The sequence below is a fragment of the Anabrus simplex genome, chromosome 2 (assembly GCF_040414725.1).
Source record: "Anabrus simplex isolate iqAnaSimp1 chromosome 2, ASM4041472v1, whole genome shotgun sequence".
Taxonomy (NCBI): domain Eukaryota; kingdom Metazoa; phylum Arthropoda; class Insecta; order Orthoptera; family Tettigoniidae; genus Anabrus; species Anabrus simplex.
This window is the reverse complement of record NC_090266.1, coordinates 356,145,351-356,170,817: the sequence shown is the minus strand read 5'-3', so window position 1 is coordinate 356,170,817 and position 25,467 is coordinate 356,145,351. Positions and strand designations below refer to the sequence as shown.

The 25,467-nt window shown below is 40.1% G+C and overlaps 1 protein-coding gene across 5 annotated transcripts in view; it reads left to right on the top strand.

The window, feature by feature from the left end:
* The window catches only part of LOC136864136 (ubiquitin carboxyl-terminal hydrolase MINDY-2), a 424,681-nt gene that overhangs the window by 256,351 nt on the left and 142,863 nt on the right, over positions 1 to 25,467 (top strand). For all 5 annotated transcript variants that reach the window (XM_067140761.2, XM_067140760.2, XM_067140762.2 and 2 more), the window contains 2 exons: positions 379 to 566; positions 5,009 to 5,140. In XM_067140761.2, the coding sequence (XP_066996862.2) occupies positions 379 to 566; positions 5,009 to 5,140 (320 nt within the window). The remainder of the gene's footprint in view (positions 1 to 378; positions 567 to 5,008; positions 5,141 to 25,467) is intronic.

Here is a 25,467-nt window from a genome sequence, read left to right as displayed (position 1 = left end):
ATTCGCACACTGCCACAGATAATGCAATGGTGTTGGCTGCTGACAAAGGGGAGAGGAGGTCGCCTGGTTTTTTTTTTTTCGTTCATTTTGTCTTCCATGTACTAAATATTTATCTATAGAATATTCACAAACACCGGAGCATACCACCACTTTTTAACACGTATGGACATTTTCTGGTACTCATTTTTCAATTTTTTTCAAACTACTGGCAGTGGTTGCTGGTGAGTAGGGCCTTTCCAGCCGAATTAAACCCGTGTTCCGTATACTAGCAAACTTGCAAACTTTCTCTCTTTATAATATTAGTACAGATTTTCTCCTTTTGGAAATGTGTACTGTCATAATTGCTTTCAGTTTGAATAAGTGATGTTTCTGTTTCAGAATGAGCTATTCCTCTTGGTCACTGATCAAGGGTTCTTGCATGAATCACGAGTGGTTTGGGAAACTCTGAGTAGTATCGACGGCGATGGCCAGTTTGTGGACAGTAAGTTTATGACTGTGCCACCAATTCTATCAGATTCTTATTTACCAGACAAAAGTGTTTCTGAAGATCAGCAAATATCTCACGAGTAAGTGTGCATGAAACAGACTGATGGTGAAGGATGTGGACCTATCATTGTATAGCTTGTGGATTGTGTATTGGAATGAATAAAGAGAGTTTTCCTTAAAGTGTAGAATGCTTTCTAATTGCTATGCTTTGTGTGGGTGTTCAGTGAACATGGAAGCTTTTAGTGGTGCACTTAATTAAAAAGACAAACTTAAAAATTGTTTAATTCTAATACTGTACATGACATTTATAAAACTCACAACAATATCTTATGTCAATTAACTTCTAGAAAATTTTTAGGATTGTATAGTTTTTGTGATACGTTTTTTCGTTACAAACTGTTTCTGCAGATTTTACAACTGTATGAAAGCCTGTGTTGTGACTTCAAATATTTCATGAATAGGCAGACAGCACTCCTGCTGTTTTAAAGAAAACTGTGTAAAGATTATAGTAATATTCAAGGGTCCCTATCTTCAGATATTTTCAAGGTTTATGGATGGGCCCATGAACAATTGAACATAATTAGAAATGCTACTCCTGCATCAGCAGAAATTAACAAATCAAACTCTTACTAATTTATACCTATGTAAAAGAGGGAGAGCATTAATTAATAAATGGAACCCTTGTGACCTTCACCCACTCAACTCAGGCATGCATGTACATACATTATTGCTTCAGTGGGTTGCTTTACTAAATTGGTACTGCTTTCTTTCATTTAATTAAAGCATGCATATACACTCAGCCGCACAAAATTTTGCTGCAAGCTAAAATCAAGGAATCTGACACATGAGACCCATCAATCAGGGTAAACCCTTTACATTACCAGCCATGAAATGGAAGCAAACATAGTATCTGGCTCGTAGACAGCGCTGAAATCTGATTTCTAGATCAACGCATGACACTTAAACAACAAATAATGCAAGAAATTGCTTCTAAAAGGTGAAGGAACAGTTCTCTGTCTACTGCCTTCAATCATAGGAATCAAAGACAAGACCGTTTATTTTATGCTTAATGTAGTCATGAGCTCACACATTTTGTGCATTAAACAAAAGAAGTCTAATTAAATCCAAGTAAGTAATAACAAACAAAAAAAATATGCTTTCTCTCTACTCTTACCACCTTACTACAGTTATTAATGGACCGAATATTATTATACATAGTGCCATTCAGGGAAACGAAATAAGGGAATTATGAAAACTGTTCTCGGTTAATATTGTTTGTGTATTCCAAAAAGCAAATGTGCTTGAAAGTTCTTTTGGTTAGTGATTTTAAAAAAAGGTAGCGAGCATTAGGTGGATTCGATGTACTGCATTTTATACACAATCAGTGGCAAAATTTGACCCAACGTTTGTAACATCATAAGGAAGTAGAAATTATGCCAATTTTACTTCAAATTCCTTTCAGAATAGAGATGGTGTTCATTACGATGTCCAGGAACCCACCAGCTCACCTCCAGAAATATATTTGCTTTTATAACCTAATACAGAGTAGCAATCACCATTCTCCATTGCTGAAGTAGGTACTTTCATTCCTATTGGCAAGCGTAAAATGGGATGCGACGTCATTCCCGTCAGTAGTGATAATTAGATTCTGTTACCAGCCCCGGCAAAATAAAAGCACAAATAAATAGATACACTGCTTTTGCCCTAGGCCAATATCTGTCATGAGAACAGTGGCCCCGTTTGGAACCACACTCCCTTCGAGAGGCTTTTATCTATTATCTACAGCCACAGCGCATACTGTCCGCATGGCAAGAAATAAGTTTTAATTCACCTTCCAAATTAGTGCTTATCAACTCCGAACTAGACAGGTTGGCAGCCTCGTGGACCATCTGACTATGTCCTCCATGAGAAGTAAACAAACAACAGTCTTTCTGCATTTAGCTGATTGTGGTGAATGATGGGTAGCACGGGATCAAGTTTTAATTTGTCGCCTATATTCAGTGCCTATACCATCTAAAATACTACATCCCACTGTCAGAACAGATCGCATTATCTCGCACTTAGCAATGAGGAATACAAGGTAGGAGTAACACTGTGGAATACTATGTAGGAGGAATACTGACTGGAAGGTGATCGGGGATTTAAATTAGACTATGGAGTGGGTATGTTGGAAACGGGTTGTGAGATTTCCAGATCCAAATGGGTGGGCAGGAGATACGAATCTGCGCTCAGATGGCTTTCACTTGAATCATAGTGGTACGTTAGGAAGTTTATTTGAAAAAAGTGTGTACTAGGGAGCGGTGATACGGGTACAGGGATCTGGAAGTCATGTAGGGATGGCATAAAAATGTTATTGTTGAACTGTAGAAGTATTGTAAAGAAGGGAATAGAGTTAAGTAATTTGACTGATATTGTAATAGGAGTTGAATCATGGCTGACAAATGATACAATGGATCCAGAAATTTTCTAACTGTTTTACATGTTGGTCCATGGTGGAATTTTAGTATGTAAAAAAACTCAAATAACAAACTAACAAATTCCATCTTTCCACCACTTTAATAATCTTTGATTATTCTTACATTAAAAGAACATTAATCTATTTAAAAACAGTACATGTTTCATTTTCTTTTGAAAACATCTTCAGCCATGCTCATAGCTCAAGATTAAAGTACAGACAAAGGTTTCGAAGATACACAAATTAACAACACATTGTTAAGAACATCTTTTCCTGATCATGGAAAAGGCTTTTAAAAAAACTGAGTCTTTGAGTCTTGGAGCATGTAACATATCTTGTTCGTAACTTGGTTGGTTGGTTGGTTGGTTGGTTGGTTGGTTGGTTGGTTGGTTGGTTGGTTTGTTTATTGGAAAGATAGCTGCTCCTTTACCTTCTAGAAACAATTTCCTGGTCTATTTGTTGTTTATATGTTGTGTGTCTAATCTAGAAAGTTGATCTCGTTGATTTCTAATCTAAAGGCCAGATACTATATATGCAGCCATTTTATGGCCATTACTGTAGAGATTTATGGTGATGGTGGATCTCTAATGTGGTGGATTCTTTTATGTTGTTTTGGTTGGTTGGTTGGTTGGTTGGTCTATGTGGTTTATGTGGTTTAGTGTACATATATTATTGTTTCAATGGGCTGCTGTACTAAATTGATTTTGTTTTCTGTAGTATATCATTTATAGTAATGCCAATGATGTTCTATGCAATAATTATTCCTAACCTGAGTTAAATATGGCTTAGTATTTTAACTTTTTGTTGTAAAGTCAAAGAAATGATATTGTTGTTTTGCTTATAGTTCTTTAAAGTCACAGTGCTTGTTGTGATGGGGTTACTTTTCTTCTCTTTTTTATATACCATCCTTATCCTTAAGTTTTAATCAGGAAACCTCACTGTTGTTTTGTGGGTAGCTTTATGGAGTCACAGTTCTCATTATGATAGGGCTAATTTTATTTTTTCACCATCCTTGTTCTTAAGTTTTAATCAGCAGACCTTACAAATTAAGAATTCCATGTCTTGATTGAAGGGATGTTTTAGAGCATCCTTTGCCAGTAGTGTTACACTGACCGGTATCCTGCTCTATATGCTGTATGAGTTTACCTCGCTTACTGGAGCTTAATGTTGGGATGATGCCTAATTTCATGTAAAACTACTGTCCCAACTCTGGCCTCTAATAATTTGTTACACATTCAAGAAGAGAACATGAGACATCATCCATACTAACAGAACTGATATGTTCTTGACAGACCTCTTCACTGTTCTTGAAGTGAGTGTTATGCTGACGTTCAGCTGTAAATGCCCTTCCTCAGTAGCTTAATCTGAACCTTGATTAACAGTGGTGGTATTTTCAAGTTGTGTTCTGATGTCAGTCTGTTGTGTATGGATGTTTAAGATTTTAATAATGTTTTGAACAAGAAAAGTAACGTTCTTTGAGATCTGACTTTCTAGGAAACGTATTGTTGAGATTGAAACTGTTCATCATTGAATAATTGAATAATCACACTTTAACTGCTCTATTTTGCTCTTTGGAATAATTTTTTTTTATAGTAACCTTAGAGGATAGCTTACTATTAATGTGTGAACTGCCATTACAGGAAGAATGAGAGACTGGGTGGTGAAAAAGGTTTTATTAACTTCTGCTTAATTGTTTATTCTTTTAAATTCACCTTAAGTGAAATAATGCATACAATTCAATATTTGTTGTTTGTTTATAATAATATTTTAGTAATAATTTCCATTTTTATGGTAGTACATTTAAGTTAATGCATCCTATGATGATTATTTTGAGAGATTAATATTCAGGTGACAGGACTGGAAATTGAGTGAAGCTGGTAAAACAATTTGCCTTATTTCCACACTGGTGTGAATCAAAATTACTTGTATTAAATTTTATGACATAAAGGATTTAAAGATAATATACTGTTAACTTCCATCATTGTTATGGTCCTTTTTTGTCCTTTAAATAAGAACCCCTAAATGTTCATTTGAGTATTGTCCAGTCAATGTATCATCTTTTGTTAGTTATCTGGTGGCTTTGTCATTACAAGAGGATCAGAAAAAGCAGCAGCAGCAACAACAGCAGCAGCAGGAGGGTAAAGAGCAAGCATGGGATGAATTCAGAGAGGCTCATCCTGTTACTGATGATATTTCAGAGTAAGTGTGGTTTGGTTGCTTGCTTGTGCACATTTGCAGTTGTCTCTTTCTGTATGGTACCTCATTTGTCCCTGTCATCTCCAATATGCATATGATAACTTAGTTTGCAACTGTTAACTCATGTCTGTAACTACCATTTAGTAGCTTATGGAAGGAATTTGATAGTATTCTTTTAAAATATTTTTCAGCATGTATCCTTAAAATGTCTATCTTCTAACTTCAGTGACTTGTGAACCACTCGTAAGACATCTACTGATGTGTGATATGAACTAATACTGGAATGAAGCAATATACATGTACTGCTTGTATGAAGGAAAATTTATAAGAATAGTGTTCTCTTGAGTTATCCTCTATGTCTATTAGGAGTCACGTTGCATCATCAATACTTATAAACATTAAGAACTGTGTCTTCCCTCACTCCTTTGAGCTCAGCCTTAGTGAACAATTACAAGCTATGAAAAAGTGATTGACCTATAAGTGGTTAAGTATAGAAATTTGAAGAGAAACATAACAAAGGGAAGAGAGTGCAGAGGTCAGTATCCTTGTTCCTTTTTGGCTTAATGTTTCATTAGGTGACCCTCCAGTCTGGAATTAGTGATACTTGAAAATAAGAAACTTAACAAGTAATATCAGCACACATAATCATAAGCATTTTTAAGTTTCATAAAATTGACTGCTGTGGTAAAAAGAAAAACGGCGTGCACAGGTTCGAAAGTATGGAATGTGGCAATAGTATTCAGATAACATATCATTATGTTGTATACCCTCCTTGGGCAGTCACATGCCTATAGTTGTGCTTGTTAATGTAATTCTCCAAGACTTACGACTGTGTCGTATGTTGACCCATCATATTCTGTAGGTATTCTACAAGACAGACTTCCAGCACTCATTCTGATGATCAGGTTAGCTGTCAAACCTCGTGCACAGCATATTTAGTAATTCAGGCATTATCCTAATGGAACAGTTCATTGCCATTCTGGTGCAAGAATGGAAAGCAAACAGGTTGAGCAATATTTTGTACATACCTGCTGCTTATTGATATTCCTTCTATGAACACTGAAGATGAGCTAACTTGTAAAACCTCACACCATTATTTCGATGTTTGCGGCTGTGTATGTAGGGCAGACAAGATGCAAGCCACACACAAAGATGCATCATGGATAGAGGCAGAACCAGCTTCTCTCGCCAAATTGTAGAGATCCTCTTACTTCGCTACTGGAGACATGCATTACGATGTTAAACAAGTGAGACTTTTTCAAGTGGAGACATTGCATCGCAGTAGTTGATAAAACTGCAGGTCTCATAGTTCATGTGTTGGATTTGCTTTGCAATTCTGGGTAGAGGTATAAGTACCTACAGTCCTATTTCAGGTAATTGATGCTACATTGGCTCTAATCCAGTTTGGTATGCCATTTAGCAACCTACACTGGTGGTCATAATTCTGGAAACTTTTTACATTTGCACGGAGTTCTCACTTCCTATGTGTTTCGTAGCAGTTGAAGGAAATTTAAAACCCTGTTATTAACTTAAAAGGTAAATGTGATCGATAAATAATTAATTTGACCTTAGGTCCATGGTATTTACAAGTAATTACAATAGTAAAAGAGGAAAATATAAGTTGGTGAATTTTATTATCCAGTGACATGCATGTTCTTACTGGTTCATTCATGTAGAGTTTGCTTGCTCCATAGTTGAAATTGTTCGTATGTTTTTATTCTTGTAATGTATGTATTTAGTACACTATTGACTTCTGGCAGGAATTTCAGCAGTAATACCAATACAAATGGTCCGTTATTGGACATTAAAATTTTTCTAGCTAACTCATTCCTGGTTGCCAGCGTTTTGCCCTATTGTGCTAAGTTGGGCGCATCAGTTGGTAAATAACACACGTACAAAGATGCATGGCTAGTGCATACCATGGAGGCCACTGCGTAGGCTACTTGGAGCCACTGGCAGTGCCAATGCACTATGAGAGACTTTGTCTCATTACCAAAAATTGATGCCTGCCTGGCCATCAGATGATATAGATGCAGATTCCCATAGGGAACCTGCAATATTTGTCCCGAATGAGTAAATTTATAATACCATTTATATTATTGGTAATATTTGTCCTGAATGAGTAAATTTATAATACCATTTATATTGGTATTATAAATTTCCTTTGGGAATCAACATCTATATCATCAATTTCAGCAGTGTCGAGAATTTATTTCGTCATTCTGTGGTAAGCTTCCATCCAAGGAACATTCATCAGTTATTTTCAGTTAAAAATATCTCAAAATGCTTTTAAGAAATGACTGACCCCCTTCGAAACGAAGCAGAGCAATAACTTTTTCTGAAGTAGGGTACTCATACAGTCCCCGGCCATATTATTAGACGCACCTTAACTTTTTTTTAAAAATGCTAGTTTAGGAGGTATAAAAAGGTACAAAGATTGTATTGATCGGTCTAAATGAAGGGACTTAATTTCTTCGAACATAACAGATTATTGATGATAGGCTATCACTCGCTGACGAGTATGATAGTCTTCCTCAGATGTTACTGGTGTGTCTGTGAGTTCTTATGTGACTGTGGAGGCCAATCCTTGAGCCACAAATTCTTCCACAATGGTGGCAAACATTGCCAGCGTTAAGATCCAGTTGTTGAGGGTTATTCATCCTGAGGTTCACCCGCTCTTTCCGAGCGATTCTCTTCTCAGTTTCAAATCTCCGGCACTGTTGTTCGAAGTTCTTAGGACCTTCATGGATAAGATGACGCCATACCAGGCAGTTAGCTGCTTTTGCTTCCCAGTTAGTGGTGTTGATGTGGCATTTCTTCATGTCTGACTTTAGTATGTCCCTGAATCTTTTGTTGTCCTCTGTGGTGTCGACAACCACCCTTAAGCTGAGCATACATAATTTGCTTTGGGAGGCGAAAATCAGGCATAAGAAAGACATGACCTGTCCAACGATGTCTATGTTTCATGATCATAGCCTCAATGCTGATGGTACAGGCTTCTTCCAAGATTCTGATGTTAGTTTGGTGATCTTGCCATTTAACCCTAAGAATCCTTCTCAGACAGCGCTAATGATATTTCTCCATGCACGTTACATGCCTCCTGTACGTGGTCCAAGTTTCTCACCCATAAAGGAGTGTTGATATTACAGTAGCTTAGTAAACATGAAGTTTTGTCTAAGTACTGATGTTACGGTTATCAAAGATCCCTTGTCGTAGACGACCGAATGCTCCACTAGCACAATTCAGACTATATTGAATTTCAGCATCTATTTTAGCATTTGCTGAGAGGTGACTACCAAGGTAAGCAAAGTTTTGGATGTTCTGCAAGATCTCATCGTGGACTGCGATGGTAGGAGCAGTAGCATTGGCTTTGGGTGCAGACTGATGCAATATCTGTGTCATTTGGATGTTGAGACGTAGACCGATGCTCTATGCTTTTGTGAAAGCATTTAGGACAGTCTGTAGATCATTATCTGAGCTGCCCAGAACAACATTGTCATCTGCATACTGGAGTTCCATTACCCAGGCAGTAGAAAACTAGGTCTTGGCACGCAGTCTGCTAAGCCTGTGCTTTATTTCTATGCCCTGTGGTAGTTCACCTTTGACAAGGTGAAGTATGGTCCAACAAAAATTGAGAATAGTGTAGTAGCAATTACACAACCTTGCTTTACACCAGTAGATAGCTCAAATAGTTTTCCAGGTCCATTATTCATAAGGATGGTACCATACATGTTGTTATGGAGAAGTCGAAGGATCTTATGAATTTTTGAGGACAGCCATTTAGTGGTAAGATTTTCGAGAGAGCATCTCTATTAACCAAGTCAAAGGCCTTGAGAAGATCTATGAATGCTATATATAGTTGGCAATTTTGTTCCATGGACTACTCCTGCATTTGTCTAGCACAGAAAATCATGTCAACAGTACCACGATTGGGTCTAAAGCCACATTGTGTCTCTGGTAAACACCCTTCTGCAAGTGGCGCTAGACGATTAGATAGAATTCTGGCAAGAATTGGGTTTTATCCCCCTTTTTTTTTGTTTTCTATCTCCTGCATCTCTGCAGGCATGGTTTCCAAGTTCCAGATTTTGACGATGAGTTTATGTAAATGCTCATTGAGGACTAGGCCACCTTGCTTGAAGAATTTACTAGGGATTCCATCTGGTCCGGCAGCTTTATTGTTCTTTAACAGTTTGATGGCATCTTCAACTTCTTGAAGAGAAGGAGTTTCACCAGTATTCTGCTGCATGGGTCGCTGAGGCATTTCAGTAAATATTTCCTCCTGCACATATGTTCGTCTGTTCAGAAGTTAATGGAAATCTTCCTTCCAATGGGTGTTTATGGAGCAGCTGTCTTTAAGTAGTTCAGAACCATCTTTTCGATGTTACAGTACTGGATTTATACCCTGAGTAGTTGGACTGTATGTAGCTTTGGTGGCACTGAAAAAAACCTTGGTGTTGTTGGTGTCTGCCAGATGTTGGATCTCTTTGGACTTTAGAACCCACTATTAATTTTTGAGGACACGGGTGGCTCTTTGCACAGCTGCTTTAGCTTCTTGATCCTGTTGTTTTTTAGGAGCTGAGTTAGGGTTGTTCTGTCATGCTATGCGTGCTTTTCTCTCTTCTTACCTATGAGGTTCTTAATTTCTTGATCATTGTCATCAAACCATTCTTGATGCTTTTTATTGATGTAACCAACTGATTCTTCGCAGGATGATAGCACTGCATACTTGAAAGTGGACGAATGTTCTTCGCCGCTGTCAGGATATGTACTGGGAAGATTTTCTCTTAGGAGTTTGTGGAATTTGGTTTTAGTACCATTGTTGTTCAAATGATCAGCGTTCAGCTTTTGCCTAGTGAGCTTTATCTGTTTTCTTCATTGTTCATGAACATGCAGAGCCATCACAGATTGTATCAGTTGGTGGTCGGTCAACAGTCATCAGCACTAGTCAGGACCCTTGTGATTAAGACATCACTTTGGTCTCAGGCACGCACAATGACAAATCTATTAGATGTTGGTGTTTTGGCCTTGGGTGCTGCCAAGATTTCTTAAATTTATCTTTCTGTCGGAATAGGGTGTTGGTGATAACCAGATCGTGTTCCAAGCTCTTGGTGAGTAGGAGAGTTCCATTAGAATTGCATTTTCCTACACCATCCTTGCCAGTTACATCAGGCCATAGTGCTGATTCCTTCCCAAGTCTGGAATTGAAGTCTCCTAAGAGAATGATTTTGTCAGCCTTTGGTGTTTTGCTTAGAAGCATGTCAAGCTGGGAATAAAATGCTTCTTTCGGGTCTTCATCAGAGGTGAGAGTTGGAGCATAAGCACTAATTACAGTGGCTCGCTGATAAATTGTGAGCTTTAAGCGCAGGGTCATTAGTCTTTCATTTATGCCTGAAGGTAATTCATCAAGTGTAGGAACAAGTTCATTATTGATGGCAAAACCAATTCCATGAATGCGGAGATCATTAACATCTTTCCCTGTCCGCCATGCTCTGCGATCTGTCCTTCCCCTGCCGGCCTATTTTCACTTACCCTTGCAATGTCTGTGTTAAATCTTCAGTTCATGGGATACAATTGCAGTTCATCTTTCTGGTTGATTATCCGTGTCATTGTCCATTATAGTGCGGATGTTCTAAGTTCCAAAATTATTCTTTCAACCGCATGTGGTGTTCCCTCTGTGCGCGGCTTCCCAGTCGGGTTGTGTTTAGGCTGACTGTGTTAAGGGCACCTTTTCTAGCCCCCTCCACATTTGGGGTGAGCAGAGTGGATTCTGAATAGGCTTGCTCAGTCACGAATGCAGCACACGAATTGCTTTACAGCCTTTCTTCAACCAAGACGGCGGTCACGCACTTGTCGCCTACGTGCCGGTTTGTTACTAGGAGCTTCCAGACTACACAATCCTGCTTCCATCGCAACTCCCCACTCGCCACAGGACTTGTTACACTGGTAACCGATCTTTGGAAGACGCCTGTGCGTGGTATCTTTTAACGTGGGAATGCTGCTGCACATCAACAATCACACGATGCTTGACAGACTCGCACCCTTTACCCAGTGGCATAGATAGGTTGACGACTAGAGGATTCAGGTCTGCTGCAGCCTTCATCCGCCTTCCCGGCCATTAGAGTTATTGAGTGCTCATGTGCCCAGTCCGCCATTGAGGACTTTCTACCCCGTTGACCAGAAGTGATTCATCTGCCTTTAAGGGTAGTTTCCCACCCCAAGGGCCAGAGAGTGCCCCAACCTCCACCAGTTCCTCCGCCTTTCTACAGAGCCGTTGGCATGATAGAGGGGAACCCCTTATCCCGCTAGTCACTCGGTCGCCAGAGCCTCACCAGTCTAAAGTAGGATGCACCATGTGCAGGTGAGATTGACATTTGAGTAGGACCCCTTACACCCCTAACATATTATTAATAACTAGAGCCCAGCTTTCAATGTAAATGCATGTTTTTAAATAAGCTGGTTGCAGTTCTCAAACTTCGCAAATATTCGTTTTGTGGCTTAACGATTCCAAATAACCGTTCTTTTCCCCTGCATGTTTGCATGTTTTGGCCTTTTTAAGAGAAAATTCATGCATAATGCATATTTTGAAGATTTTTGATTTTATAGCGAATATTTGGATGTTCATATTGCATAATATGACTTTTCTTCTGACTTTGGCGCATATATAACATTCATTTATATGATAGTGCCTTTTATGAATGTTGGTTTCAAGAATTTGAGACCATTTGTCCACATTATACAGTACGTCTTTTACTGAGAGACTGAAAGAATGTATTCCTGGCATCGTGTGAGACAACCAAAGTTTAGTACATATGGTAGAGATTCTATAATCCACTTAACCAAGATCTTTCTTATCTGTTGCTTGAGTAAACATTGATGTAAGCTGGAAGTCCCCTTGTTGATCTCTGTAATTCTTAGGAATAAGGTGTTCTAGTTATACATAGCTATAAATTGAACCGTAAATTGCGCATTACTCATTGATGGCTAAATTTTTCGCCTATGTTAGACGTACAAAACAAAACTTGTAGGCCTATAGTACTTCTGCGACGCCGCGTTAATGAGATAGCGACTTACAAGCCTTGGTTTTGCACTGAATGCTCTTCCGTTGTAGTCCTGGAATTTCCTACGCGGAATTCTCATTCGTCACATGTCTTTGATACGCAGCAATCGTAACAGTTATTGAGGACATTCAAATGTGTCTGCAGTCATCACATGGAGAAGTAACTGCGGCAACTAGAGATAGGTTGCACAAATTGATCCGTTGAAAAAGTTATTTTGAATTCGCCAACCTTATAAAAAACGCATTGTGGTGAAAATGCAAGAGACCTACAGTTTGACCTACTTACAATGAATGCATTTTTCTATACAACTCTAGTGACAAGATCCGTTGCTCTGGACTATTGCCGTGTGTTGCACAACATTACACTGGATTTATACATCATATTTACAGGTAATAATAAATGTTATGCTATTAAATACGTTTTCTTGCGTTAAATAAACTCATATTAATATACATACAGCAGACATGTCATGACATAAGGTTGCAACCACGATTTATACCAAATAAAGTCCGTACATACCTACGTAAATAATAATAATAATAATAATAATAATAATAATAATAATAGTAATAATCAAGCTCAATATTTTCATTATTTACGCATGGGTTAGAGAATTGTTTCCAAGTTATACTAGTCCATTAAACAAGTACAATGAGAAGAAGGCTTCCACCTAATCAATACTTGTTTATTAAATTAAAAATTAATACTACAGGACCAGTTTTGACTTTTCTAGGTCATCTTCAGCTGGTCACACAACCACATATAACATATCATGCCGTCATAAAACATCATGAGATCTAACAAAGAATGTCATACGACAATAACATGTCAAAATTATTCTCATGATTGGGGGCAATCATCGAATTGGAACTTGATATTCACTGTCTTTTCATGAACAACATACATAAAAACACATTCACAAAAGTTTCAATAGTTCATAGGCATAAGTTTTTCTGAAATTAAATGCTAGTTTTGTAAAACATGTATGGTAACACAGAGAGAACATGTGTACTGATCACAATTTGTTAGTCCTGTGGGTTGCACTTCCTTGTTTGCTTAACCTTCAGTTGTACATTGTGATAGAATCTTGTTGCTCAATGTTAATTTGCCTTAATTTTTAAAACTAATTAGTTTTGTCTTTAAAGTCGTGATGAATAGGCATTACTATGAACACTTAATGATAACTGTAGGGATAAAACATGTGTTAAAATTCAGTGACCTGCATTGTAGGTATAAATCACACTATAAAATGTCAGATTCTCATGTATGAGTTTTGTGTCACCATATATATATATATATATACGAAACATAAAAACACATGTGAATGTTGAAAAGCAATATATGAGATTGTGTTAACTAGTTGAGACTTGAAGAGAAAATGTAGATTTTTAAACCGTGCACACATAAAATCCGTGCTGCTTATGTTGGAGGGTAAATCATAAGGTCCTGTGATGAATCCTGCTATATGGCATTTGACTAGAGTAGAGGCTCCTTCCCTTTGCAGTTGTGTGTAGATGTAACAATTATCTGTGATAAATAAAAGTGAAAGGTGAGTAATTCTATTTTAGGAATGCCTATTAGTCGTGTGGAATGAATGTTTATATGGGTACTTACTGTTGTTGTTGTTGTTGATTTGACGTTGTGTATAGCTAGGAAGCACGTTGTGCACTGCTCAGTGTTCGTTTTATCCCTACCGTTATCATTAAGTGTTCATAATAATGTCTATTCATCAAGACTTTAAGGACAAAACTAATTAGTTTTAAAAACTAAGGCAAATTAACATTGAGCAAGAAGATTCTATCACAATATACAACTGAAGGTTCAGGAAACAAGGAAGTGCAACCCACAGGACTAACAAATTGTGATCAGCACACATGTTCTCTCTGTGTTACCCATACATGTTTTACAAAGCTAGCATTTAATTTCAGAAAAACTTATGCCTATGAACTATCCAAACTTTTGCTTGTGCTGATGCTTCTTATTTAAAAGGGCCTAACATCTAAGGTTGTCGGCCCAAACCAAACTTTTATGAATGTGTTTTTATGTATGTTATTCATGAAAAGACAGTGAATATCAAGTTCCAATTCGACGATTGCCCCCAATCATGAGAATAATTTTGAGATGTTATCGTATGACATTCTTAGTTAGATCTCTTGATGTTTTATGATTGCATGATATGTTTATGTAATTGTGTGACCAGCTGAAGATGACCTAAAAAGGTCGAAACCGGTCCTGTAGTATTAATTTTTAATTTAATAAACAAGTATTGATTAGGTGGAAGCCTTCTTCTCATTGTATTTGTGTATAACATCAATACGGAAATGAAACTTATAGATTACGATGCTAGTCAATTACACTTGCATCGATATCACCCCTATAACTTGAAACAATTCCAACAGTCTATCACACTTGTCGACTTTGGTCGTAGATTCTATCTTCTCTCTTCCTCGACGTCGCTGGATGTGCTCTCCTCCTCTTGACCGGATCATGCTGTGTTAGGGATCGGTGTCGCCTCACTGCCAGCCTCCTCCTCTGTAGTAGCCGATGCGTTCTCCTCCTCACACCCAGATTGTGCCGTGTCATCAGTAGCCTCTCCTCCAGGTGGACCTGGGGAAGTACCAGGCTTACTCTGTATGCACAGCGGTTGGGTGATTCACCTCAATTCTGATACTTCAACCTTGACAGGAGGGTTAGTCTTTAGTAAGTAGACACCATGGCCCAACTGCTTATCGACCTCGACGGAACCAACCCACTTAGATGCGAGACCTGCGTGAAACCTTCCAGTGTTATTACTGACCAGGTGTTTACGTCGCAGCACTTGTTGTCCTGGTAGGAAGATCTGGGTCTCTTAGACATCTTAAGCCTTGGCCTGGATAAGGGATCTCTTCTCGGCCAAAGCTTGCTTTTCCATGATGTCGTGCTACTGCTTAATCTGCCACTCTTCTAGGGAAACAGCTGTATCATCTTGACCAGAAGTGGGTGGTGGACAAACCTCCCAATCCCCGGTGTCATATAGCTGTCGACGAAGGAACAGCTCCGCTGGGTAATAGCCAGTGACACGTTTGATGCGTCATCACACGGCAGAAAGTGACTGCGGTATCTGACAGTCCCACAGTCAATGTTCCTTGTCTATTAGGTAGACCCGTAGAATCCTTTTTAGCTCCTGGTTCCGTTGGATTGGCCCTTGGGTTGTAGATAGGGTTGGTCCAGTGCTTCACATCCCATTCAGTCATCATTTGCTGCCACTTCCTTGATGTGAACTGACTGTCGTCTGACAGAGTGCACCGTAGATAACCGTACCGGCTGAATACCTCATCCTGTAGAAGACTGGTGATGCATTCCGTCATGGCTTCTGATATCAGAAAGGCTTCAGTCCATCTTGTGAAGAGGTCGGTGATTACTAGGAGTCCTGTTTTACCCCGTGGTGTTCTAGGGTAAGGACCCATCAAGTCTATGGCTACGACCTCCCAAGGGCGCTGTGGCCATCTTCCTCACCGACTGGAATCTGCCTTCCTGTTGCTCACCTCGGTGCAGGTTCAGATGTAACACCCTTTCACATTGTCAAGGATGTCTTTCCCCATGTTGACCCAGAAGATTGCTCGTCGAATAGACTGATGTGTCTCTTCACCTCCTGGATGTCCGGCTTCATTGCTGTCATGGAACTTCTCGAGAATGTCCATCGTGTGGTGTGTAGAGATCACCACTACCGCAGGCGTGTCGGAGGGGTAAGACCTATACATTAAGAGTCCTCCGTCAACCCGGAAGTTCTTGTAGCACATCTTGAATTCCGTTGGGACGAGTCGACTATTGGTGCTCTGCCTCCTAATCCACTGCGTCATGGTCCTACAGGGCTGGTCTTGTTCTTGCCATTGCTTAATTACTCCCAAATGCAGTTCCTTCTTGATGATCATATGAACAGGTTCACTGGGTTCGCTCTGGTGTTTTTGTGGAAACTCCCTTTCAATGATGGTGCTCCTGGCTTCAGGTTTCATCGCCAGGTGCCTAGATAAATTGTCTGCTCTTATGTTCGTTGATCCTGGGATGTGACACAGATCAAAATCAAATTCTGCAATTAACAGAGCCCATCGCATCAGCTTAGATTTTGAGGCAGAGACAAAGTTCAACCATTTGAGAGCTGCGTTATCGGTGTATAGCTGGAACTTCCTTCCCTCCAAGTAGCCTCTAAATTTGCCCATGGCCCACACCACGGCCAAGGCTTCCTTCTCGGCAGTGCAGTAGCGTTGTTCGGTGGGAGATTGCTTTCTGCTGGTACACTCAGAGTCGCTGGCATCAGCCTGCAGGCTTATCTTCCATTGAGGGTTGGGATGGGCTAGACCGGGAGCATTGCATATGGCAGCATTAATGCCTTGGAATGCTGCCTCTTCCTTGCTGGTCCATCGGAATGGGTGGTTGTTATGGATTAGATTGGTGAGTGGTATTATTGCTTTCTCTTCAAAGTGTGGCACAAAGCTGCTACACCATCCACACAAGCCAAGGAACTGATGTACTTGTTGGTTGGTCTGCGGGCGTTCCGCCCTCGATAGATCAATATTTCTCTGCTTGCCTTTCTAAACCTTCGGATGTTAGAACATGGCCAAGATATTCTACGCGGGACTGGGCGAAGTGGCACTTCTCCAGTTGGCAGGTCAGTCCATGAATTTGGAGTCATTCCAGCACTTTCTTCAGATGTACAAGGTTTTCTTGAAAATTCTTCTTGTGGATTAAGATGATTTTATGTAATGATTAAGATGTCTTCAAGATACACTTCACAGAAATCTCCAACATATCCTGACAATACCTTATCCTTCAGTCACGTGGAGGTTGCAGGAGCCTTCTTCACTCCAAAAGGCATTACCGTAAACTGGTACAATCCTCTCGGTGTCAGGAAGGCGGTCAGTGGCCTAGAACTTTCCTCGACCTCCACTTTCAAGTATCCGGAGTTGAGATCCAGCGTGCTGAGAATCCTAGACCCACTTACTTCTTTCATCGAGTCTTTCAGGTCAGGCATCAGGTAGGCGTCGCTAACAGTCTTCTCGATCAAGTTACGGAAGTCCACACACAGTCAATACTCCCCATTCTTATTCTTATTCTTCAGTAGGAAAATAGGCGAAGCCCAGCATGATGTAGAAGGTTCAATGAGACCTTGCCCTTCCATCTCTTTAATCTTCTGAATGATGAAGTTGCGGTTATCCGGGGTGATTGGATATGGACGTTGCTTGATGGGTGAGGAAGTGTTCCATTCAAAGGTGTGCATTACACCATCGTATTTTATTCGTGATGACTTCTGGAAAGTCCTTTAAGGCATGTCTTAGCTCCTCTTCTTCCCTTGGCTGAAGATGCGTTAACTGGATTATCTCCCAGGTCTACGTCGAATTCTACATCACTGCGAGTCCCGAGATTTCCATCGTGCCAGGCAACCCTTAGACGTCTGTTTTTTCTCAAAAAGACTTCATGAGCTGCATAGTCTAGGATCATCTTGTATTCTGCCAGAAAGTCACGACCTAATATGATGTCAGGTATTAGGTTCTGAATCACTGCAACATTAATTACAATAGGTAGGTCCATGCATATAGCGGTTATGTTAGTCTGATGATATAGATGTTGATTCCCATAGGGAATCTGAAATATTTGTCCTGAATGAGCAAATTTATAATACCAATATAAATGGTCCGTTATTGGACATTATAAATTTTCCAGCCAGCTCATTCTTGGTTGCCAGCGTTTCGCCCTCGTGTGCTAGGGTGGGCTCATCAGTTGGTACCTAGCACACCTACCAATACGCTGGCTAGTACATACCGTGGAGGCCACTGCGTAGGCTAACTGGAGCCACCGGCAGTGCCAATGCACTAAGAGACTTTGTCTCGTCACTAAAAATTGATGCCTGCTTGGCCATCAGATGATATAGATGTTGATTCCCAGAGGGAATCTGAAATATTTGTCCTGAATGAGCAAATTTATAATACCAATATAAATGGTCCGTTATTGGACATTATAAATTTTCCAGCCAGCTCATTCTTGGTTGCCAGCGTTTCGCCCTCGTGTGCTAGGGTGGGCTCATCAGTTGGTACCTAGCACACCTACCAATACGCTGGCTAGTACATACCGTGGAGGCCACTGCGTAGGCTAACTGGAGCCACCGGCAGTGCCAATGCACTAAGAGACTTTGTCTCGTCACTAAAAATTGATGCCTGCTTGGCCATCAGATGATATGGATGTTGATTCCCATAGGGAATCTGAAATATTTGTCCTGAATGAGCAAATTTATAATACCAATATAAATGGTCCGTTATTGGACATTATAAATTTTCCAGCCAGCTCATTCTTGGTTGCCAGCGTTTCGCCCTCGTGTGCTAGGGTGGGCTCATCAGTTGGTACCTAGCACACCTACCAATACGCTGGCTAGTACATACCGTGGAGGCCACTGCGTAGGCTAACTGGAGCCACCGGCAGTGCCAATGCACTAAGAGACTTTGTCTCGTCACTAGGTACCAACTGATGAGCCCACCCTAGCACACGAGGGCGAAACGCTGGCAACCAAGAATGAGCTGGCTGGAAAATTTATAATGTCCAATAACGGACCATTTATATTGGTGTTATGTTAGTCTGTCTTTGGATGGAATAGGTTACGCCATCCGCTGCTCCCACTACCCTTCCGAGATGGTGAGACTTAATAGGTGGTAGTAATCTGGCAACAGTCCCATTTACAAATGAGTGACTTGCTTGGCTGTCGAGTATGGCTGAAAAATTATCATTGCCTATCCTCAGGATGATAGCTGGTCGAGGTTGGTCTGTTCTACTCACAATCTGACCAATCCCTTTCCTACTTGACCAGGGTTGTTTGTCAGGTCTTGAGGCACATTCCTGTTCCCTGTCCCATGCCCCCTCAATCCAGAATGGGCCAGACGTAGTTTTCCGTTTGTGCACTAATTTTTCTTCAGGTCTCCCGTTCTTCCACACTGGAAGCATTTCCTAACCGAGCTGGTCTCTTCCGTGGCTTTACTCTTGTGTTCTTCTTCCAACTGAGCGATGATTCTACGCAGATCATCAAAGGATCTCGGTTACGATACCTTCACTAGGGGTCTAATCTTATCGTGGAGTAGTTCTACGATGTCTAGTAAGATCTCATTCTCGCTTCCTTCGAGGTGCAGCCGCTTGAAGAGCTGGTACATCTGGAGGGCGAACGCGCTAGTTCTCATGCCAGTGGGTGAGTAGCTTCCTTTTCACAGAGCTCTTTACCCCATCAGAACTAAACCTAGCAAGGAATGCCCTCTTGAAATTAGTCCAGTTTATGTTTATTCCCTTCAAGTTATTCCACCAAGTAGCGGCTTGCCCCTTTAAATGTGGCGTGACGAGTTGAATGAAGATGTCCTCTGGTAGATTAGTCCTTCCTAGTAGACTGACTGATTGCTCCATGAAGCTTGTTGGGTTCTTTTCCAGTCACTCGTGAAATTCTGGAAGGCTCTCTATAATCATCTTCGGGTCTAGGTGTCCTGTGTTGCCGGTTAGGTTTTTGAGGGGGTTGAAGGTGTGGTGATAGGTCCTGTTTGAGTTAATCTATCTTCTACCGCGTGAAGGACTTTCTCATATTCTGCACATCTCCCTTGATTTTCGAAATCCGGTTTTCTAACCTTCCTTCAACGGCAGAAACACGGCTCCCAAAATTTCCCACGATGGTAGAAATTTTCCCCTCAACCTGTTGATGCCCTAAACCTGGATTTCCACCTCGTACTTGAGGTTTGAGATGTCCCCCTCCAGCTGGCGGCTTACCCTACTATTGATCTGCTCAGCCTGTCCCAGGTTTGAACTGATGTCCGATATATGCTGTTTTAATTGGCGGTGGCGTCGCTAATTTGGTGTGAAATGTTATCATCTGTGGTTGAAATTTTTGATTCCAGGCACTGTTCTACTCTTTAAACTTGCATGTACACTTGAGATATTTATGTAGTTAAAACTGTATTAGAGTAAAGAATCTTGTCATCTCTAACTTCAAAATCTGTTCTGTTAGGTGAAATTACTTTCAGAGATTTTGTATTGAGTACCTGTACCATGCTCATTAAGTTGGAACACAGTTATATTCACCTCAACTTCCGATGACAGGTTCAGTTGTTTGTCCACCTCGATAAAAAAAAAATTTTCGGGATCTTAGCCATTTTCAATGAGGTCTTTCTGATTCAGTATCGAAATGTTGTAACAACAAAAACTCATACACGCGATGCTGTCAATTGTCTACACTGTTTTATTTACAAATTATATACACATTACACACACGCACACACATGATCCTTGCACTAATAAACTGCTGTCTTGAATAAAATACATAGTAGAAGAAGAAGAAGAAGAAGAATGCAACATTTGCATCACAACCAACTACCAACACAACAAAATCACAACATAAGTCCACATACTTGACTAACGACTTTCACTAGCAACTCTTGCTAACAACTCTATCCCAAATCCCAAGGCTGCCTCTTTATACACATTGCCTGGCCAGACTTCTAGAGAAGTATGACACAGCGTGTTTTCTCATAATTTCTAGAGTCTCCAATGACCTATTTACAATGATGGAATTTTCTATACAACTCTAGTGACAAGATGCATTGTTCTGGACTATTACAGTGTTTTGCGCAACATTACACTGGATTTATACATCATATTTACATACATGCCTTTCAGTGTTCAATCTGCAAGCCTCTGTGAATTTACTAAACGTCGCCACAATCCTCTATTTGCAATTAGTGCTGTGGCCTCATTTAGTTCTATACCTTTTATCTTTAAATAGTTAGAAACTGAGTCTAACCATCGTCATCTTGGTCTCCCTCTACTTCTCTTACCCTCCATAACAGTGTCCATTATTCTCCTAGGTAACCTATCCTCCTCCATTCGCCTCATACGACCCCACCACCAAAGCCGGTTTATGTGTATAGCCTCATCCATCAAGTTCATTCCTAAATTAGCCTTTATCTCCTCAGTCCAAGTACCCTTCTGACATTGTTCCCACCTGTTTGTACCAGCAAACATTCTTGCTACTTTCATGTCTGTTACTTCTAACTTATGAATAAGATATCTTGAGTCCACCCAGCTTTCACTCCCGTAAAGCAAAGCTGGTCTGAAAACAGACCGATATAAAGATAGTTTCATCTGGGAGATGACTTCCTTCTTACAGAATACTGTTGATTGCAACTGGGAGCTCACTGCATTAGCTTTACTACACCTTGATTCAATTTCACATACTATATTACCATCCTGGGAGAACACACAACCTAAATACTTGAAATTATCAACCCTTTCTAGCTTTGTATCACCAATCTGACATTCACTTCTGTTGAATTTCTTACCTACTGACTTCAATTTAGTCTTCGAAAGGCTTATTTTCAAATCATACTCATTGCACCTGTTTTCATGTTCCTAGATATTACACTGCAGGCTTTCGGCACAATCTGCTATTAACACCTAATCGTCAGCATAGGCCAAATTGCTTACTACATTTCCACCTAACTGAATCCCTCCCTGCCATTTTATACCTTTCAGCAGATGATCCTTGTAAACAACGAACAGCAAAGGTGAAAGATTACAGCCTTGTCTAACCCTTGTAGGTACCTTGAACCAAGAACTCGTTCTGCCATTAATTCTCACTGAAGCCCAATTGTCAACATATATGCCTTTGATTGACTTTAATAGTCTACCTTTAATTCCGTAGTCCCCCAGTATGGCAAACATCTTTTCCCTCGGTACCCTGTCATATGCTCTCTCTAGATCTACGAAACACAACTGCTTATTCCTCTCGTAGCATTTTTCAATTAGCTGGCGCATACTGAAAATCTGATCATGACAGCCTCTCTGTGGGTCTGAAACCACACTGGTTTTCATCCAACTTCCTCTCAACCACTGATCGCACCCTCCCTTCCAAGATGCCAGTGAATACTTTGCCTGGTATACTAATCAATGAGATACCTCGATAGTTGTTACAATCCTTCCTGTTCCCTTGCTTATAGATAGGTGCAATTACTGCTCTAGTCCAATCTGAAGGTACCTTACCAACACTCCACGCTAATTTTACTACTCTATGAAGCTATTTCATCCCTGCCTTCCCACTATACTTCACCATTTCAGGTCTAATTTCATCTATTCCTGCTACCTTATGACAATGGAGTTTATTTACCATCCTTTCCACATCCTCAAGCATAATTTCACCATCATCATTTTCCTCCTCCCTATGAGCTTGGCTGTTTGCAATACCACCAGGATGCCTTTTACACTGAGAAGATGTTCAAAATATTCGCTCCACCTCTCCAGTGATTCCCTGGGATCTAATATGAGTTCACCTGAATTACTCAAAACACTGTTCATTTCCATTTTTCCTCTCTTCATAAGATTCTTTATTACTGTCCAGAAAGGTTTCCCTGCTGCTTGACCTAGCCTTTCCAGGTTATTACCAAAATCTTCCCATGACTTCTTTATGGATTCAACAACTATTTGTTTCACTCTGTTTCTTTCATGTACATACAAATCCCCGTCTGCCTCGGCCCTTGTTTGGAGCCATTTCTGATAAGCCTTCTTTTTATGTTTACAGGCTGCGCTCACTTCATCATTCCACCAAGATGTTTGCCTTTTCCCATCTTTACACACAGTTGTTCCTAGGCATTCCCTTGCTGTTTCTACTACAGCATCTCTGAATGCCACCCATTCTCTTTCTATACCCTGAACCTGCTTACTGTCTACTGTTTGAAACTTCTCACTAATCATATCCATGTACTTCTAATTTCCTTGTCCTGGAGATTTTCTACCCTTATTCGTTTGCAGACAGATTTCACTTTCTCTACCCTAGACCTAGAGATACTTAGTTCTTTACAGATCAGATAGTGGTCTGTATCATCAAAAAATCCCCAGAAAACTTGTACATTCCTAAAAGATTTCCTGGATTCAAAGTCGGTTAAGATATTTTCTATTATGGATCTGGTACCCCTAGCCTGCCATGAGTAGCGGTGAATAGCCTTATGCTTGAAGAATGTATTTGTAACTGCTAAACCCACACTAGCACGGAAGTCCAGCAAACGCTTCCCATTCCCATTAGCTTCCATATCTTCCCCACATTTACCAATCACCCTATCGTATCCTTCAGTTCTATTTTCAACTCTCGGATTGAAATAGCCCATTAGCACTATTCTATCCTTGCTGTTGACCCTGACCACGATATCACTCAATGCTTCTTAAAACTTGTCAATTTCATCCTCATCTGCACCCTCACATGGTGAATACACTGAGACAGTTCTCGCCCTAATTCCTGCAACTGCCAAATCTACCCACATCATTTGCTCATTTACGTGCCTAACAGAAACTATGTTGTGTGCAATGGTATTCCTGATACCCAGCCCTATCCCATACTCTGCCATTCCCTTTCTAACACCCGTCAAGTACACTTTATAATCTCCTATCTCTTCTTCGTTATCTCCCCTTACCTGAATATCACTTACTCCTAGCACAACCAGATGCATCCTCTTTGCCAACTCAGCCAGTTCTACTTTCTTTCTTCCATAAGCCCCATTAATATTGATAGCTCCCCATCCAATTCCATGTTGTTCGCCAAGTTGTTTCCAAGGAGTACCTCGCCTGTCAAATGGGAGTGGGATTCCGTTACTCCCATAGTTCCAAGGCTTGCTTAAAATGTTCTGAGCTTGGTAAATTCATGAAGCAGGATGCTACCCTACTTACACAAAGTCCAAGTGAGGATCTCTCCGCTTAACAGGTTATGGACCACCAGCGGATTGTATAGTCCTAGCCACCTGAGCACACGGAGGGCCATGACTCAGAATATGTCCGAGATGCCCTTTCCCATTCCATAGCAACTGGTTTTCCGACTCTCAGGACCACTTACTAGGCTACTCAGCTGTTGCCCATGGTTCCCGAACTAGGACGTGACTACAGTAACCCACACCACGAACCATCTCATATTTTCAGCTAATAATAAATTTTATACTATGAATTACGTGTTCTTAAATTAAATAAACTCATATTAATATAAATACCGTAGACGTGTCGTGACATATCCTCACATATTTTATTATGACCAAGATTTATACCAAATAAAGTCCGTACATACCTACATAAATAATGATAATAACCGTAATGATAATAATCGAGCTTGATATTTTCATTATTTACCCATTGGTTGACCTATGGCTAAATTTCTAGAAAATGTGACTAAGGGCCGGTTCTACCACGTACTGGTAAAGTAGCGCATAATTTGCCCTCCGCATAAAAGGATGTTTCCGTTCGACCCCTCCCAGGTAGTGCTATCGGCAGCATGAATCGTCGTTACCCGGCGCGTAATTTATCGGCCACTTCGAGGGCCCGATAAGACTTTACCTGTTGGGCAAGTTCTGAGAGCTGAACATTATTAGCTGTATTTCTGGTGATATGCAACTCAAATTAGCTTAGTATACTGAAAAAAGCAGTATACTGTAACAGTGATCGATATTGTATTGCAGGATTTTGAACATTAATGCTTCCCTTTAGTTGCAACAGTCACACCAGCCTCTCGCATCAGTAGCGCAGGGAACACATTTTATACGTCAAGCTTTCGTAAAGAAACTCTAAAAGGATATAAAATCAAAATCTATTTGGAAATCATTTCAAATGGGCTTTAATTTTTTACTTTTCAGTTTTCGGACACGAGATATATATTACTGTATGTATCTTACCTAACTCAAGCGTTTTTGTAGCGTAATGGTTAACGCGCTCGCTTCGTAATACGAAGCGTGCAGGTTCGAGTCTTCATTATGATGAATCTTTTTTATTTCCATTATTAGCGTTGTGTTAATCTGTATGCCTCTTTTCATAAGTTCTCATCACAATATTATGTCTACTAGGAAAATTGCTTTATATGTATGCTACTTATAGCAAGTGATGTTATGATTAATAGCACATAGGACTGTCGCCCAGGTAGCAGATTCCCTATTAGTTGTTTACATAGTCTTGTAAATTATTTCGAAGAAATTGGAAACTGTTCCATTCCCCAAATCCTCTTCCTATGAATGGATATTTATCCTGATTAGTTCTTTACATTTACAGTACCTTCCAACTTTATCTTCAAAAAGTTAAAAATTAAAATGAAATGCTTTATCAATAAATGGAAGCATCTGGAACTAAACGAGGTCACAGAACTAGTTGCAAATAGAGCATCGCGGAGATACTTAATCAATTCACAGAAGCCTGCAGATAGAATGCTCAAAGGCAATAAGTCCGTAAAGAAGATGTGTGTGTATATACGTATAT